The following is a 17,952-nucleotide window of genomic DNA, read 5'->3' on the forward strand; positions in this document are numbered from 1 at the left end:
AATCCCAAAGAGGATCAAAACCTGAGCCTGGGTAGTGGCACACACTTTAAATACACCAATATTCAAAGTGTGTGCCACTTTAAATATTGGTGTATTTTAAATAATAATTACCTACTCCACTGTAGTAGTGCATTTTATATGGGTAGTGCAATTCCATGGCAGCTTGTGGCAAAGTTCCTCCACAATATGAGATCAAGACCCCAGGGACTCACAATCTGGTGAGTATGGGCTTGGCACACCCAAGGTCCTGAACTGGATACTATCATTCTACTCTCTCTCTCTCTCTCTCTCAGGGTAACTCGGAATTTTTTTCCGAGTTACCTCAGGCTTCCTTGCACCATATGACTAATAATAATAAATCACTAAGTAGCAACTTAGTTTGCTCAGTGTTATGTGCAAAACACTCTTCGTATACAATAGTGTTTTTCATATTAATTAGATATGTAGCACCAATAGTATTTCAACAATTAAGTTGCCTCATTTTTAATTCAGTACATTCACCTTTCCATCTATTGCTTCCAAGTTTTTTGATGTGAAAACATCTATGGCAGCACTAGAATAAAACCGATTGGTAATGAAATTTTCTTCCGAAAATTACTCAATTCAATTTGCTAACAAAATGACCACTTCCTATTAGGTGAATGCTACATTTTAAATAACACAAATGACATCACTTCCTAAATGGAGCAACTCAGTTACTAATGTTGATTCTGTAGAGTAAGCAGCAGGTAGTAATATTATGCAAGAATAAAAGCTTCAAATCCACCGAAGAAGCCTCTCATGTCGAAAAGTAGAGTTCAAAAAAATAGAGAACAAAAAAAAAAAATGCAAACTCTAATAAAATCTGCTTATCAAGATTTTGATCAACATCAACCTTCTAAGTAGTATAAGTAAGTAAGTTTTGATTAAACCATTTAAAATTTAAATGGTTTTGATTCAAGAATGAAACAATAAAACAATCACTTGAACAACAATCACTTCTTGCTGTAGTTTTTGGTTATGACACGATACTAGTCTAGAAATGGATTTTGCTAACTATTGAGTTGTGAAAATACCAAATCTAATTTCAGTTAGACTTGGTATTTGGTATTGACCTTCGAAAAAAGGTCATGTAAACATAGGTCTGATTTTGCTTTGAATATGAGATATTGTTTGTGAGTTACGGGCTTTCCCCCCCCCCCAGCAACTATCTGCTTAAGCTTACAAAAATTGCTCAAAATTACCACTATACAAAGGAATACAAGCCTACAAATGTCTCACCATAGATCTCCTCACCCACTCAAAAGTTCCAGGTGTCTATTGGATTTGCTGGCAGCTTCGTTCCACACATTCCACACATTCGTTCCACGCAGAGCATTTCATTGTTATCAGTTGGTCTAGAATAAACAATGGCTTTCAGATGGCCCCCACAGAGATCCTTATCAAGAATAAGGATCTCTGGTGAGATTCTTATCCTTGATAAGGATCTCTGGTAAGCGAAAACAAAACATCTGTAATGTAAGAAAAAAGACACTTTCTCCACAAGGAAGTGTCTGTTTCCTTGCATTCAACATTTTTTTAATAAAATCACTTATTCCTGATATACACCGATGAGCCAAAACATTATGACCATCTACCTAATATGATGTTGGTCCTCCACATGCAGCCAAAACAGCTCGTACCTGGTGAGGCATGGACGCTACAAGATTTCTAAATGTGTCTTGTGGTATCTGGTACCAGCAGATCCTTTACTCCTGTAAGGTCTGTGGTTGAGACACCGCAGATGTTCCAACACAAACCACAGGTGCTCAATGGGATTAATGGCTGGGGAATTTAGAGGCCAAGGCAATACCTGGAAGTCTTCCTCATGTTCCACGAACCAGTCTCAACAATCCGGGTGGTGTGGCATGTCACGTTATCCTGCTGAAAGATGGCACTGCCAGAAGGGAAGACTATTGCCATGAAAGGGTGTACTGTGAAAGGTTGCCTGGTCAGCAATGATGTTTAGGTAAGTGGTAGACGTCAGAGTGTCCGGCACATGGACTGGACCCAGGGTATCCCAGCAGAACATAGCCCAAAGCATGACACCGCTGCCACCAGCTTGTTTTCGTCCCACGGTGCATCCAGGTGCCATCACTTCCCCAGGTAAACGATGCACACGTACCCGGCCATCCACATGGTATATTAGGAAATGTAATTCATTGGACCTGACGACCTTCTTCCAATCACTCAAGGTTCAGTTTTGATGCTCACGTACCCATTGTAGGTGCTGTCACTGGTGAACCACGGTTAGCATGGGCACTCGAAGCGGCCTGCAGCTACACAACCCCATTTTCAACAGGGTTCAATGTATTGTGTGTTGTGACACATTACTCCTGTCACCTCCTTCTGTTGCCACGTACCATCCGGGAGAGCCTTCGCTCACCTTGAGCCGTGGTTGTCTAACACCATACCGGCGGTGCATGGGTTTTCCCTCCTTAGACCACTTTCGGTAGGTACTAATTATAGTTGACTGTGAGCACCCCATCAGTTGTGCTGTTTCGGATATGCTCTGACCCAGTCGTCTGGCCATAACAATTTGGCCTTTGTCAAACTCTCTTAAGTCCGCTGCCTTTCCCATCTGAAGAACAAGCATAACACTAATTAACGGAGCTCAGTATGAGGTGTTTTTTATACCTTGTCGTGACCTGCACAAGCGCCGTAGTTCACCTGCAGTTGCTTTGATTTGCATAATGACTCGCTGGTCATAATGTTTTGGCTCATCGTTGCATTTCTATTATTCCAGTTGGAAGCTTCATTTTTGGCATTTTCATTTTAAAAAAATTATAAAATTGTTAAAAACAGTTATGTAGTATGAAAATTTTAGATCTTGGCTAATCATATACAGGGTGATTCACTACCAGTGCGACAAACTTGCAGGAGGTGTAGGGGGCACAAAGACGAATCGGAATCACATAGCATTGCAGGGTCCAAAATGCCTTCGTCATGCGGTAGACGTTGAACGGGAGGTCGCGTGAACAGCGATCCCACTGGAAGTCAGCATTTTCGAACCGGTTCCCGAGGCAGTAGGATGGACGAGTATTCAAACGTTGAACTGGCCAACATGCACCTCGCGTATGGAGCTGCGGACTGTAACGGGTGCGCCACTCTGTGCTTGTAACAGGAACGTTTCCCACACAGGTGTGCTCCTCATCATACGATTTTCGCATGTGTGCACAGAAGGTTACGTGAGACTGGTTGTTTCACAAGAGGTACCATGAATCGAGAACGAACGACAAGGACGCCAGACAATGAGGAGAATGTCCTACGTCTTGCAGAAGGCAATCCGAGTACGAGTACTCAAGCGATAGGCCAAAGGTTGGGTATTTCCCAATCCACTGTATGGAGGATACTGTCAACAAACAAAATGAGTTCATCTGCAATGCGTCCAATCATTGGAGCCTGCGAATTATCCACTCCGGAGGACTTTTGCTACTTGGTTTCTTCAACAGAAACGGTTCGCAAATGCTGACTTCCAGCGGGATCGCTGTTCACGCGACCTCCCATTCAATGTCTTCTACCGCATGACGAAGGCATTTCGGACCCTGCAATGCTATGTGATTCTGATTCGTCTTTGTGTGCCCCCTACACCTCCTACAAGTTTGTCGCACTGGTAGTGAATCACCCTATATATATGTGTGTGTGTGTGTGTGTGTGTGTGTATATATATACATATATATACTCAGTGATCACTGAATTGTGATGACCCCATCCATAATGGACTATGCTGCATAGCTTTGTATGCTAGAGCAATGGTAATTTGCATCTGGTTGTGCAAGTCAAAGTGATAAAGTAGCAGTTATGGGATATGGTAAAGATATTGAGTTTCAAAAGGGCATGTTGTGGGAGCTTGTGCACCTGGTACTTCTATCCCACTGTCGTTAAGGTGTACAAAGAATTGTGTCAAACCACCTCCTGTGACAGAACTGTAAAAGATTACGCCGTGTAGATGTTCATGGTGAGTGAAGGGTGCAGCGCAATGTATGGGCTCAACAGCAGGCCACTGTGTGACAGTTGACATTGTAACACAATATGGGAAATGTAAGAACAATATCCCAAATGACAATGCTCAACGCACTCAGATGCATAGGGTTCCACACTAGACAAACCAAGAGACATCCTTTCCTCACTGCTGATCAATATTAGTGGCAAATGCTGTGGTTTCAACATGCTGGTTGGACACTGGAAGACTGGAAATGAGTGTGCTGGTCAGATGAGTCCAAATACCTGGTGCAACACACTGATGGATGCCTTCATGTGTGGTGCAAACAACACAAGTCCATGGACCCATCATGCATAGTGCCCACTATCTAGGCAGGTGGTGGTGGCAGTTGCTGAATATGGGGCATGTTTTGCTGGCTAGAACTAGGACCCCTGGTGTGTATGGACCAATATTTCACTGTTGAGGTCTACTGGAAGCTCTTAGGAGACCACTTTGCATTTTTTCCTGGACAGGAACAGAATCTTCCAAGACAATAATGTGCCATGTCATTGGGCCAGCACTGTGCATGAGTGGTTCGAGGAACACAGTGAAAATATCACCCATCTCCATTGGCCTCCAAATTCGCCTGACCTCAATCCAATTGAACACCTGTGAAATGTTTTGGAACAGAAAGTGAGGAGTCATGCTGTCTGCAATCATGCAGATAGCATGACTGCAGATCTCTACGGACATCTTCAGACATCTAATAGAATCAATGATTAGGTGAATAGTGACTGTTATCCATGCGAATGGTGGCCCAACACAGTATTAGCTAGGTGATCACTGAGTGTGCGTATATATATTTGAATTAATATTTTTATGTATATAAACTTCTTCTTAATGGATAAATATATATGGTCAGTATTTTCTATAATTGAATAATTGAAGTATATTTTTGCAAAATATATTTAAAATGAAGGTGATATTTTAACCAAATTGTTTATGCTACAGTAAGTCCCAACTTATATGGTTAATTCATTCCAAAGGTTTCCGTGTGAGTTGAAACATTGTGCAAGCCCAACAATGCTTATATGATATATATATTTTTAAAACAATGTGTTTATTTCAATGGATAGCTAAAGCTAAAAAAGTGTGCTTATTAAAAACAGAATCCTGTTATAATAGTGTATTAAAAAGCATTTATGTAAAAATGTTACATATCTAGAACTAAGCCAAAGAACCTAAACTATTTATATAAAAATAAACTCATGTATATACAGGTTTGTGTAAGTCAGGAACTTACTGTATTTAAAAATAATATAACTTTTGATTCCTTATTGATATTTTAGGTGTCGCTTCCAGAATTAGTTGAACCTGGTTATTGGGTTATTACAGTAATTGCTGTGGACATGGATTCTGGAGTAAATGCTCACATTCATTATAGCATGAGTACTTCCTCGGTGGATGGATTTTATATCGATGAAAATACAGGTATTTTTTTTATTAGTTATAGATACTGTGTATGCATGCATGGAGTAAAACTTTCTTGTACATGTTTCAGAGAATAACTAAGGCAACTATGAAAATTTGCTAATGAAATGCTTTATCAAATTAGTTTGCTGCAGGAAAAAGTTATTTTACTATGAGAGCTATCCTATCCTCTCAACTGTTATCTGCCCAATCACTGCAAAGACATTTTGACATTTATCCTGATTGATGTATTAATACTATAAACTCATTCTATTATTGAACATTATAAAACAGATTAACAATCACTTTTAATTGAGTGCTATTGACCAATGAGTCTCTCCTTCTGCAGGACCAAATACATTGGTTCCCAAAAATTAAGCAAGTCACAAAAAAATCATATTACAGGAGCAATTATCAGCAAATTCTTTGATATACAATTCTTAGAAAATTTCGAATTTTTAAATGGTTAATAATAATAAAAGCTTTAACTCATCTTAAGTAGCACTTCTTAGACAATCTCAAATACTCTTGGTCTGTTGATTGCTGATAGATAATTCCTTCTTTCTATATATACTGTTTACAAGATCTGGGAATTTTGTTTTTATCTGATAGATTTAAGATATAATCATAACTCAATTAAATTAAATGACTGAAGATAAAATTGTAAAAAATAAAAGACAGAGTTGGTCAGCATTAATTTTTCCAGTTTTAACACCTAATTATAATATTTAAAGAGGAAATAAAAAGTTATTGTTTCAAATATAAATATTCATGTTATACAATGTAAAAAAAAAAAAAAAAAAAAAAAAAAAAAAGTCATTAAATAAAACTATGTGCATGTTAAACAAAACTCCTTTAATCTTAGATTAATCTTAATGTATATCAGTATGATGTTAAGTTTTGTCTCAGCTTTGATCTTTTGTGATTTCCTTGTAAGATCTTCACAGAACAAAGCCAGTATGCTTTAATAAACATGTTTAATAAACCAGAAACGTGCTGAGTTGCTTGGAATGATAACATTAATGAAATGGGTTACAAAGGAAAAAAATTCTACATTATGAACAAAGACAACTTGTTATTTTTCATTATGAAAAACGATCTACCTACTTGGAAATTGCTAAACTTTTAGCAGTAAGTAAATGTACAGCTGGTGACATTGTAAGGAGGTAATAAGAATGAGGGGGCTTAGAGGGGAACAGGTATTCTGTGTGTTATCAGACACTTGTTCTATTACAGAAGATTTAGGAGAAGTCCGGTTGGCCTGCCTCCCTAAAATCCACTCATGCACACCTTCTCGATAGCAAGCCGTGTTACATCACTTGGGTGGCAACTAACGTGTAGAGTGGTTCTCTTCAAGACGCCTGGTCAGCATGAAGAGGAAAAGACCAAACCCTCCAGCACATGACAGTATGACGAAACAAATGGCCGTCAGTCCCTAGCGGCTTTCACTCCCCCTCTTACAGCAGTGAGTGGATCAGAGTGGAAGCAGAAGGTGTTAAGAATCTCTGGGTACGACCAGGCCCATGCACGGAAACTAAACTTGGCTTGTTACAATGTAAGATCGCTCATCGGTGAAGAAGACGGGATACTAGAGCTGGAAAAGGAATTGGAATATCATCGGTTTGGCTGAAACAAGAAGAAGAAGAAGAAATGAATCACTTATAAGTTTATCAAGTGGAAATCTGCTGTACACCAATGGAAACAGTGAAAGGAGCGAAGGTGGAGTTGGCTTTCTGGTCCATAAAGATATAAAAAAACAACATTTTGGAATTCAAAAGTACATCACCAAGGATGAAAAGACTAATACTCAGGATTTCTAAGAGGTACAAGCTAAAGCTTATAATGATTTATGCACCAACATCAAGCAATGATGATGAAGAGGTTGAAGAAATGTACACTGAAATTGAGTCTTCTAGATGAGCAGAAAACCCACTAAACTATCATTATGGGGGACTTCAATGCTAAGATTGGGAAAAGACAAAACACAGAAAGGGGAACTATAGGAAATTTTGGAATTGGTGAAAGAGGTGAAAGACTTGTGAAATTTGCAGAATCTCGAGGATTGTCAGTAATGAACACTTTTTTCAAGAAAAGGTTGAACAGAAAGTGGACATGGAAGAGTCCAAATGGATTAACAACTAATGAAATCGACTTCATCCTAACAGAAGATATATCGTGAATGATGTTACCGTCCTGAACAAGGTAAATGTTGGAAGTGATCACAGAATGGTAAGATGTACACTTGATATAGATGTAGGAAAGGAAAGGAAAAAACTGACTCGAGTAAATAATACAAAGGTCTTTGAGATAACAGAAGAGGAGAAAAAAGCAGTATGTACTGGAACTTAAGAACAAGTTTGAGCTTCTGCAGACTGCTCAGGACCAAGATATCGACGAGGAATATTACAACTTTCTGAAAGTGATAAAGCCCAAGAAATCTATAGGGAAAAAGAAATCCAAAGAAGAAAAAATTAGTCAAGAAACACTTGTCACGATGAACCGAAGACGACAAACGAAGAGCAAAATAAACACTGACAAGGAGAAATTTGAATATACTGAGTTATGCAAAGCCATTAGAAAGGGACTCAGAGAGGACATAAGATGATTTTACGCAGGAAAAGTAGAACAAGCATTAAGGGAAATCAGCAGCAATGAGCAGTAATACAGAAATACAAATGAATTAGATAGTATGAATCAGAGCTGTAATACTCAATACGTTCTACGTTGATAATATTTGTAAAATAATAAGAGGAGTTTACCTCAATATAGTACGTAGAACACTTCCGTATGATACCCTCCAGAAATTAAAATGGAAAAAACGAAAAAATCAACAACTTACTGGTACATTAGAGTAAAATATAAATAATTAAAAAACCAATTTAAAACAATTAAAAATCATATTAACGCAATTATAAGAATCTAACGAAAATCGTTTTGAATATTTTCGTTAGATTCTTTTAATTGTGTTAATTTGATTTTAAATTGATTTGAATTGTGTTAAATTGGTTTTTTAATTATTTACATTTTTAATTTCTGGAGGGTATCATATGGAAGTGTTCTACGTATTATATTGAGGTAAACTCCTCTTATTATTTTACAAATAGAAAGACAAATGATACTGAAACTGAAGAATAGCGATGGTGTACTTATAAATAGCAGAGAAGGCATAATTCAAATAGCAGAAGACTACTATAGAGAATTATACAAGGAGCGAGGGAATGATGCCAGCAGTGGGGAAGATGGATTGCAAATTAGTAACACATATGACATACCCAACATTCTTCCTGATGAGATAGAACATGCGTTGAAGAAAATGAAGAATCAGAAAGCCCCAGGGGAAGATGAAGTTACTGTAGAGTTGTTAAAATTGGGAGGAAGAGACATGACACAAAAACTGGCAAGACTCTTCACAAAATACATTAGAAAAGGTGTGGCGCCTAAGGAATGGAATAATGCAATCATGGTTTTGCTGCATAAGAAAGGAGATAAATCAGAAATTGGAAATTATAGACCAATTAGCTTGTTATCCCACATCTACAAGTTGTTCACAAGGGTCATTACTAAAATCGAAAAAGGAGTTCGACAAGGAGACACAATATCTCCCAAGTTGTTTACTGCTACCCTTGAGGAAGCTTTCAGAAGATTAGACTGGCCGCAGAAAGGAGTCAGTGTGAACAGAGAGTACCTAAACCACAATCCCCAAAGAATTTGAGGAAAATCTTAATCAGTTATGCACAGTTAGTAAGGATTTTGGACTAAAGATGAATATGGCTAAAACAAAAGTAATGATGAACAAGTATGCCACAGAAAAGGACATAATGATTAAAGGAGAAATAATTGAAAAGGCGGTGTCTTATACTTATCTGGGACAAGTTATTAGCTGTAATAATGATAAATGGCTGGAAGTCAAGAGAAGAAAAAATTTTGGATGGATAGCATTCAGAAAATATAGTCACATACTGAGGAGCAATATCCCAGTTTGTCTGAAACGTAAAGTAATGAACCAATGTATACTCCCCGCTATGACTTATGGAAGTGAAACTTGGGAAAGAATGGAAGAGAAGCTGAGAACTACACAACAAAGAATGGAACGAATTATATTGGGAATCAGACTGTTAGATAAGAAGAGAAACGTATGGATTAGGCAGCAAACTCAAGTAAAGGACATTCTTATCAAAACTAAAGAACTAAAATAGGCTTGGGCAGGACACATAGCTCGAAGACATGATGACAGATGGACTAAGAAAATAACAGAATGGTACCCAAGAGGAGCTAGAAGAAAACCTGGAAGACAATGGCGGAGATGGATAGATGAAATTCATGAGTTTGTGGGTGGCCATTGCACAAAACAGAAGGAACTGGAAAGGCCTTCATCCTGCAGTGGATTGAAAATGGCTGATGATGATGATGAATAAGAATGAAGATAAAATTGAATGCAAACTCCAAAAGGACAATCAAAGAAAATAACCAAACTTGAAAAACATTTGATAAATAGAAAAATAAAAAAATTCATGATTAAGTGTGACAAAACTTGCAACAGAGATTTTTGCAGGAATGTTTGAAGCAAGTACAGCTTGAAACAGTTTACAGAATTATCAGAAAAAAAAGAGGCTCGAGTTTGCTAAAACCTTAAAATTTGCAACTAATTGTAGAGTATGGTGGAGGAAGTTGTTTGTTTTTTGGTTTTTAAGAGCATTAGCAACTAAGGCCATATTGCTCCGGGATATGTGGTGGTCATTCCCTGACCTTTCCGCATCCTCCGTATTTAGTAGTGATGGGCTCGAACCCCAGTCTAATCAAGAAGCATGTGCTATGCACTGCTGCTCCTTCCCACCTGGCTACGGAGGCGCCCAGGTGGAGGAAGCATGATGGTTTGGGAGTGTATATGCTGAAGTAGGAAAGTTGGTATTTATTGAAGGGAACGGGAAAAAAAATGCAATATATAAAAATTTTACAAGAAAATTTGTATAATATTTGCACAAAAGTGCTGAAAATAGGGATTATTATACATACCAGGATAATGATCCTAAGCATAAAGTTTATCTTGTTTGTGAATAGCTGCTCTGTAATTGCCCCTGAAGTAATGGAAACACTACTCCAATCATCCTACAGAAAATTTGTGAGATGAACTTGATCACTGAATAAGGACCTTATTCAGTGATAAATGAGGAACTGAAAAAGTAAGTTACAGGAAGAGCCTTCCTGCAGCCTACTTTTCAGGAAGCATACTGGCTCTGACTATATGAAAAAAAAAAAAAAAAAAAAAAAGATTTCTAACATGCCAAAAGGGATAACAAAATATTTAATTTTTATTCCCCATTGAAGATGAATACTATGATTTTCTTTATGTCAATTGAATATTAAAGTAATTTGACAGCATGGAATTTTTCCATTAAAGAATTATTATCTCATATAAATTGTGAAACTAAGGGTTTTTTTTTTTTTTTTTTGTTGTGTTATATTTACAGATACAACACCTTGCCTTTTCCTTTTTAAATATTAAAATTAGGCATTAAAATGAAAACTCAAGACTGACTGAATATTAAAGTAACCCACTGTAATTATTATGGGTCTGTATTGTGCCTTAACATTCTTCAATGCTATATATGATCTCCATATCTGAATATGATTATACCATTGCTTGACTGCTACTTCAAACCTACAGATGACATCTGTTGTATCTGAAGACCAGGTTTTACACCCTGCAAACTAAAATATTACTATCTCATTTTGAGAATTTGGGTGGCTTCTGAGTTTTTCATTCTACAAAGCAGTGAAAATTTTGTTACTGCACTCTTAACACTCTGGTTAGCTGGAAGGGCAAACATTCCTATATATATCATACTAGTCGTAGTTAAAACTGAAGGGAATGGTCTATTGTATACATATTTACAATAACATGATGTAGCACCCACATCACACAGAGCAATGCTGCCCCTCTGTGTCTCTAGACAATACCAGTAAATGACTCATCTGGAACAACACTGCCACTTTGCTTACTGCAGGCTTGAAGTGGGAAACCATGTTTAGTCTCCAAAGCAAAGCTCTAATGATTCCCCATCTCTTCCAGATGTAGTATGAGTGATGTTTTTTGAGGTTACAATGGGCATCATTGAAAAATCCAATATTCCTTACATTTTGATGGTATAACTCTGAAACGGTGTTTGCAGGCCGGTCGCAAGGTAATTCACCAGACTAAACCTATTGGTAATCCTGGCTGGATCAGCTAGTGTATAATCTCTTTACCACTACTCTGGACTTTCCCCAGACAGTTTCTGAGTAGGGTATATGTGGGAGGCATTGTTGAGACCACATTAAGTCAAGGAGCTGTGTATATTTTTTGCTTTGTGTACACCATATCAAAAAATTTCATTAATTCATATAATATATTCCCCCATCCACATTTACATTATATACTGCATGGATCATGAATAGTAATTCCAATAGAACAAACTTATCTGTGAAAAGATATACACCTCCTAAATACAGCAGACTCTCGATTAACCAGGACACTTCAAGACTCCGAATTTTAAAAAAAAAAAAAAAAAAAAATCAACCAGAAATCAAAAAATTCAAGTAATACCTAGAATAGGTATAAAGAGATATTTTTCATGTCGTAAATAAGCGAAAAACGGCATTATAAGTTGTCTTTGGGAGATTAGCGTACCTATTATCTTCCAATCCCTGCTGTCTTCACATCCGCTGCTTGAAAAAAAAAAAAAAGAAAAAAAAAAAGACCAAATGTTTAGTTTGTTTTAGTGCATCGCTTCAATTGTTGTGTTCCATTGCAGCGCAAAAGGACAAATTTTGTTTCGTTATTTATGTCAGGGATGTCGAAATTTTTTTTTATAGCTTTTTTTTTTTTTTTTTTTTGTTTTTGTTTAGAAATCACGAAAATGATGGGTAAATGCAAAAGAGTTGCTTTTTCATTTAAACAAAAACTTCAAATTATTCAAAAGTTTGAAAATGGTGCATCTGTTAAACCTCTAAGGAACCATTATAATGTTGGTGACCAAACCATACACAACATCGTAAAAAATAAAGGGAAGCATCGTATTGGACACGCGAGTAGTGCGTGGTAAGTTTTTTATCTATCGCCATATTTTTTTACACAGGTTGCTGAACATTTTTTGATACAATAAATCCCCGACTTACGCAAATTTTTTTTCACTCATTTATTTATTTATTTTATTTATTTATTTATTATTTTTTTTTTGAGTATTGTAAATTTAAAACAAACAAAAATAATAAATAAATAAAATAAGCAATTAATAATGATGATCACAGCATCTACAAATTGCACAAGTGAGATACGGAGTAACAAGCAAAAAATAGGAAAGAAGAGAAGATTCTTACAATTTATTTATGGTTTTTTTTTTTTATATGACTGAAGATTTCAGTAAAGGGGACAAATTTCACCATAATAACGTAAAAACCCACACAATTCCAGCTATCTGTATTATTGCAAATGCAATAAGATCGAGTTTACTATCCGTTTATAATTAGATGCACGAACAGAAAAGCCCAGCAACCCGGAAGGTGCAAATTGTTTAATGGTAGTGACCTCCAGAAATGTTCTTTAGTAAAATGTGAGTTCGCGTCAGCTGATAATAGTGTGTTTCCCCCTTAACCCTGTGAAGTTCTTTTCAGAAAATTTCATTTTGACCGTTATCATGGTGCCGACTAAGAGAATAAGTGACAGCGCTACTAGTAAATCTACCAACAAAAGGAAAGCCATCGATTTGGATCAGAAAATTAAACTAATAAGGATGTATGAAAATGGCCAAACATTAACAAGTATCGCGCTGAATTCAGATTTTTCAATAATAATATAGTAGCAATGTATTATTAGCTATTCCCGAATTATGTAAAACTCGACTTACGTAAGAATTCCTGGAACATATCTCTTGCATATGTCGCGGGGACTTTTGTATTAACCGGGAAATCGATTATCCGGGATTTGTTTTTTACCATCTATCCTGGAAAATTGACAGTCAATTGTACTTCATCATTCATCTCACAAATATACATGGTCTCAGTTCCACTTACTTTTTTTGACTCTCAATTATCAGTTGCCCTAGCTATTTGCTCTGATTCCTTTCCAGGTGGTACTTCTGCTTACATCTGCTCTGATATTACTTATCAAAGACCTTCTAATTTAGAATCTCCTCTGACTTAAAATCTCTCTGTGCCTCATTCTGTCAAATTCAACTTTATACACTCTAAATTTCCTAACGGTGAGATAATTTTCCTTTTAATGATTTTAATGTTTACAACTCCAGCAATGTTTCAGTTTTCCAGTTATATGGATCTAGCTGGTTGAGATGCCAAGGCTTTTACAATTACTAATGACTTCACACGAACTTGTTCATTAACTGCCAGAATACTAAAAAAATCCTAACCACACACCTCAACACCCTTGATCTTTTTCTCACCAAAAACCAGGGCTTTTTTCCTGCCAGAATGTACCAGAATGGTGTTCTGGAATTTAAAAAGAAATAAAAATAAAAATTGTTTATTATTATTAATGCTGTCGGCTGAGAGTTAAGCTAGATGCACAGCTTGACTTTGTAATGTTTATAAAAATATAAATCTTTACATAAATAATACATATTAAATTAGTTTTATTGATCAGTTTTATCCAGTTTACTATACTTTTGTAATTTGAAATGTCAAATTATCGCTTATGATGCGATTGTTTGAAATGCATCATTGGGAATGAGAACACATACTGTTCATTGTGGTAAGTAAGAAGTATCAAGTAAAGGAAAATGTGACTACACTACACCAACTAAGTGGGTGTGCAGGGCAAGGAAGAAAGTAACGAGCAGCCAAAACGATAAAACAATTTTTTTTGTGAAATCTAAGAAAAAAAAAATCATTAAAAACTAACTGTTTAAGACTTTGTAAAAGCTCCCCAAATCTCTCGGACCTCCCCTCTTTCTTAGGGGGACTTCCTTGTGGTTTATAAAAAAAGCCCTGCCAGCAGTCCTTCAAAGTACACTGATAATGTTAGTGGGCCTATAGGCACTTCAGATCACAACTTGGTGATGGTCTCTTCAATGGATCCTCTCTCTCTCTCTCTCTCTCTCTCTCTCTCTCTCTCTCTCTCTCTCTCTCTCTCTCTCTCTCTCTCTCTCGCTCTCTCTCAGCTTCGTGTTATTTGACATTACAGGAGTGTGAAACTGGATGGCCTACATGAAACTTGCTTCTTTTTTAAATGGTAGTTGAGCATTTTGGACTCCTGCTAAAGCCATTGGGTACAACTTCTCTCCATCAATACTCCCAAACCTGTTAAAACCTGGTGGTTCTATTGCATCCTTGGTTACAAAGAAAGCTAACTTACTAGAATAATATTTTCTTCCAACGCTTATATTGATGACCTTTGTAAACCACCTGCTTTCATACCCAAGTGTTCTTGGGTATGACTATATCTACTTACTATATTGAGGTAAACTTCTCTTAGTATTTTACAAATACACTATACTCTATCTCCCATGGTCTTCTGAAAGAAGGATGTTAGAAGAATTCTGAACAATCCTGATGGAATTTCTTCACTTGTTCTCAAAGTGCTGCCAAGCTTACATCTGTTTTGTGTTGCCTTTTTACACTTTCTTATTTCACTATTTTTTTTACCTTCCGCTTAGAAATTTGCTCATTTCTAGCCACTTCCTAAAAAGGGATAACAAAATCCAATTATCGCTTGATTGTACTTACCTCCACTCTTTCCAGAGTAATGGAGAGATCCATCAACTCCAAATCTCGGACTATCTCAAACCTTTCAATCTGATCAGTCATTGTCAATATGGATTCCACACTGTTGATTCACTGGTGATATATTGACTATGTTACTCATTTTTTGGACAAATTCAGTAATTGATACCCATTTCCAAGGCTTTTAATCATGTTTGGCATAAAGATCTTTTAAATAAGCTCCCATCTTATGACCTGCCAACTGTTTTTGCAAATTGGTATCCAGTTTTCTCTCTGAACATTCCCTGCAGGTGATGGTAGATGGCACACACTGCCTTCTAACTTTTCCAATAATGCTGATATTCCCTAAGGTCCAGTTCTTTCTCCCACTCTTTTCCTCTTGTATATTAATGACCTTCTTTCAATGACTGAAAATCCTATCCATAGTTTTTCTGATAATAGCATACTACATTCTTCCTTCCAGTTTGAAAAACCCTGCCCTACACAAAGTGCAACTTCTTGAATATCCACCAATTTCTTAAATTCCAATCTCTGGTTAATGTGGCAAAGAAAGCTTAATTCACTACAATCCTTCTAAAACTCAGTCCTATCTTACTTCTCACAAAAAGAGTCTCACACATTGTTAAGTGAGTTATTCTTGCATGCTGTACCTGTTACATGTGAATTAAACAAAAAAAAATTTCTACTGCTCCTATGCTGCTCATCTTTGATGACACTCAGATTTATGGAGACAAGATCACATATCCCATTAGAGATTACGCTGATTTCTAATCTCTTTTGGCATAAGCATATCACAAATATTGCTTCCTCTGCATCAATAAACTGGGTTTTATTTTATTTTATTGTTTCTTGGCATTACTTTTCATCTAAAAAACTACTCACTCTGTACAAGTATCAAATCTGCCTTACCACTGTGGAGTATTGCTCCCACGTCTGGGGTGGTGATCCCAAAACGTCTCAGGCTTCTTGACCCCAATGAAAACAGGAGACTGGTTAATTAATAACTCTTACAAAGCCTGCATTCTCAGTCTCACAGTTCAGGTTCTGCTATATGCCTTTATGCCATATACCTTCTGGATTTTTTTAGGTGAATAGTGCATGTACCTTCTGGTTTTTGAAAGACTTGAAAAGACATATATTATTAAAATATTTACTGAAAATTAAAAAATAAATTTATTGGGATTTGTTTCTTAGGCAATACTTATAGGTTTATTATTTTTAACACACACACACACACACACACACGTAACATTCATAGAGTATACCTTCTGCTAATTTTACAATTACAGCACTGGATACTTCCATGGTAACTGTTCTTCCTCCACTCTCATCCAAACCATTCCCGACATGTGCCTCAATCAGTCAGCATCCGTTTACCATCCAACTTCAAACTCACAGAACCACTTTCCTTCTGTCTTGTTTATCCCTTCTACTTCTGTTTTCTCAAGCAACCTTCCTCCACATGTATTCCCTGAAAATTACAATCTACAGAAATTCAAGTCTAATGTCAACAAGTATCTTCTTGGTCTTCAACCCATGCACAGTAATAAGTACTACAGGTTCTTTCACCTTTCATGTCTGGGGTTTTCATAATATAAAAAACTTTGATAGTTTAGCATATGCTAAATTGCTATATGTCAAGGTTAAAAATATCTAAAAAGTGATTTAAGTGCATGTATTAACCAAAAAAATTTATATATAGACTTCATTGTTAGCTCCTTGATAATAAATATATGCAAAATTTCTTCAAAAAGCAAAAGGTTCATAAAATTCATCAATTTTTTTTTTTTTATATATATAGTAATGATATTAATTATGAAAATTTCAATTTAAAGTTCTCAACCAATAGAGAAAAAAAATTTTAATTTTAAACAATTTATTGCTAACCAGTAACCTTGACTTCTGCCCAGTTCTTGGTAGAAGTTCTGCCAAATAAACACTCCAGATATAGTGCTGAAGTTTCATACTAATAATAATAATATTTAATGATCTCAAATTGAGTGCATTAGATCAACCAAATGAAACCAGTGGAAGCTTTACATTTCAGGAAGGTAACAATATAAGGTTGAAAATTAATAAAGTAATAAATTTTCTGTTTATACTCTGGGACGACCAAACAGTCAGAGGAGTTCACAAGAAACAGCACCGTATTTAGCAGTCACAGGCTTGAACACCGGTCACTCAAGGCAATAGTTACAATGATTAGTAATTAAGTTTACAAAAAGTACAATTCACTGTTTTAGATGAATGTATCTTACTTCTTAAGTGAATCTGTCTTTATTCTTTGTTGTATTTCCCACAAGAGTCCAAATTTACAATATTGTTTAATTTTTTTTGAATGATAGCCATAACTACCAAAAATTTAATTTGGAGCGCTGGACTACAGTAAGTTGACTTTAATAAAAGTCTATATATTTCATTCTTGCTAACTATAGTTATAGAATTCTTAAAATCATAAATAGTGTGATTGTTTATTAAGTGTGCTCTCATTTTCATTTCAGGTAAAATTTATACCAACAAGTCATTAATATTTGATCCTAGACAACCCACTATACAGTTAATAGTAACAGCTCAAGATAGTGGTCGCCCTCCTCTTGCTGCTGTGGCATCAGTCCATATTCAAATCGTTGATGTAAACAATAATGCTCCTAAATTTACCAGTCATGTTTACACGTAAGTTTATACAAATTATTTAAATTTATAGATAGAAATTATTTATTTTGTCAAATACGTAGATCATACAGAAAATCTTTCACTTCAATAATATATACAAAGGTGATCAAAAATTTATACTTTACAAATGGATAATTGTTTATCTTCAACAATTT

The 17,952-nt window shown here is 36.1% G+C and overlaps 1 protein-coding gene across 1 annotated transcript in view; it reads left to right on the top strand.

Annotated features, from left to right (window-relative positions):
• The first annotated feature begins 5,312 nt into the window (after nt 1-5,312).
• Nucleotides 5,313-17,952, top strand: part of LOC150088103 (protein dachsous-like) — a 33,753-nt gene continuing 21,113 nt past the window's right edge. Inside the window, exons 1-2 of the mRNA XM_090370573.1 lie at nt 5,313-5,431; nt 17,626-17,797. Coding sequence (XP_090226699.1) covers nt 5,350-5,431; nt 17,626-17,797 — 254 coding nt within the window. The 5' untranslated portion in view covers nt 5,313-5,349. The remainder of the gene's footprint in view (nt 5,432-17,625; nt 17,798-17,952) is intronic.

The sequence above is a fragment of the Mastigoproctus giganteus genome, chromosome 3, assembly GCF_048544385.1.
Source record: "Mastigoproctus giganteus isolate SK-2022 chromosome 3, ASM4854438v1, whole genome shotgun sequence".
In the NCBI taxonomy this organism is placed as follows: domain Eukaryota; kingdom Metazoa; phylum Arthropoda; class Arachnida; order Uropygi; family Thelyphonidae; genus Mastigoproctus; species Mastigoproctus giganteus.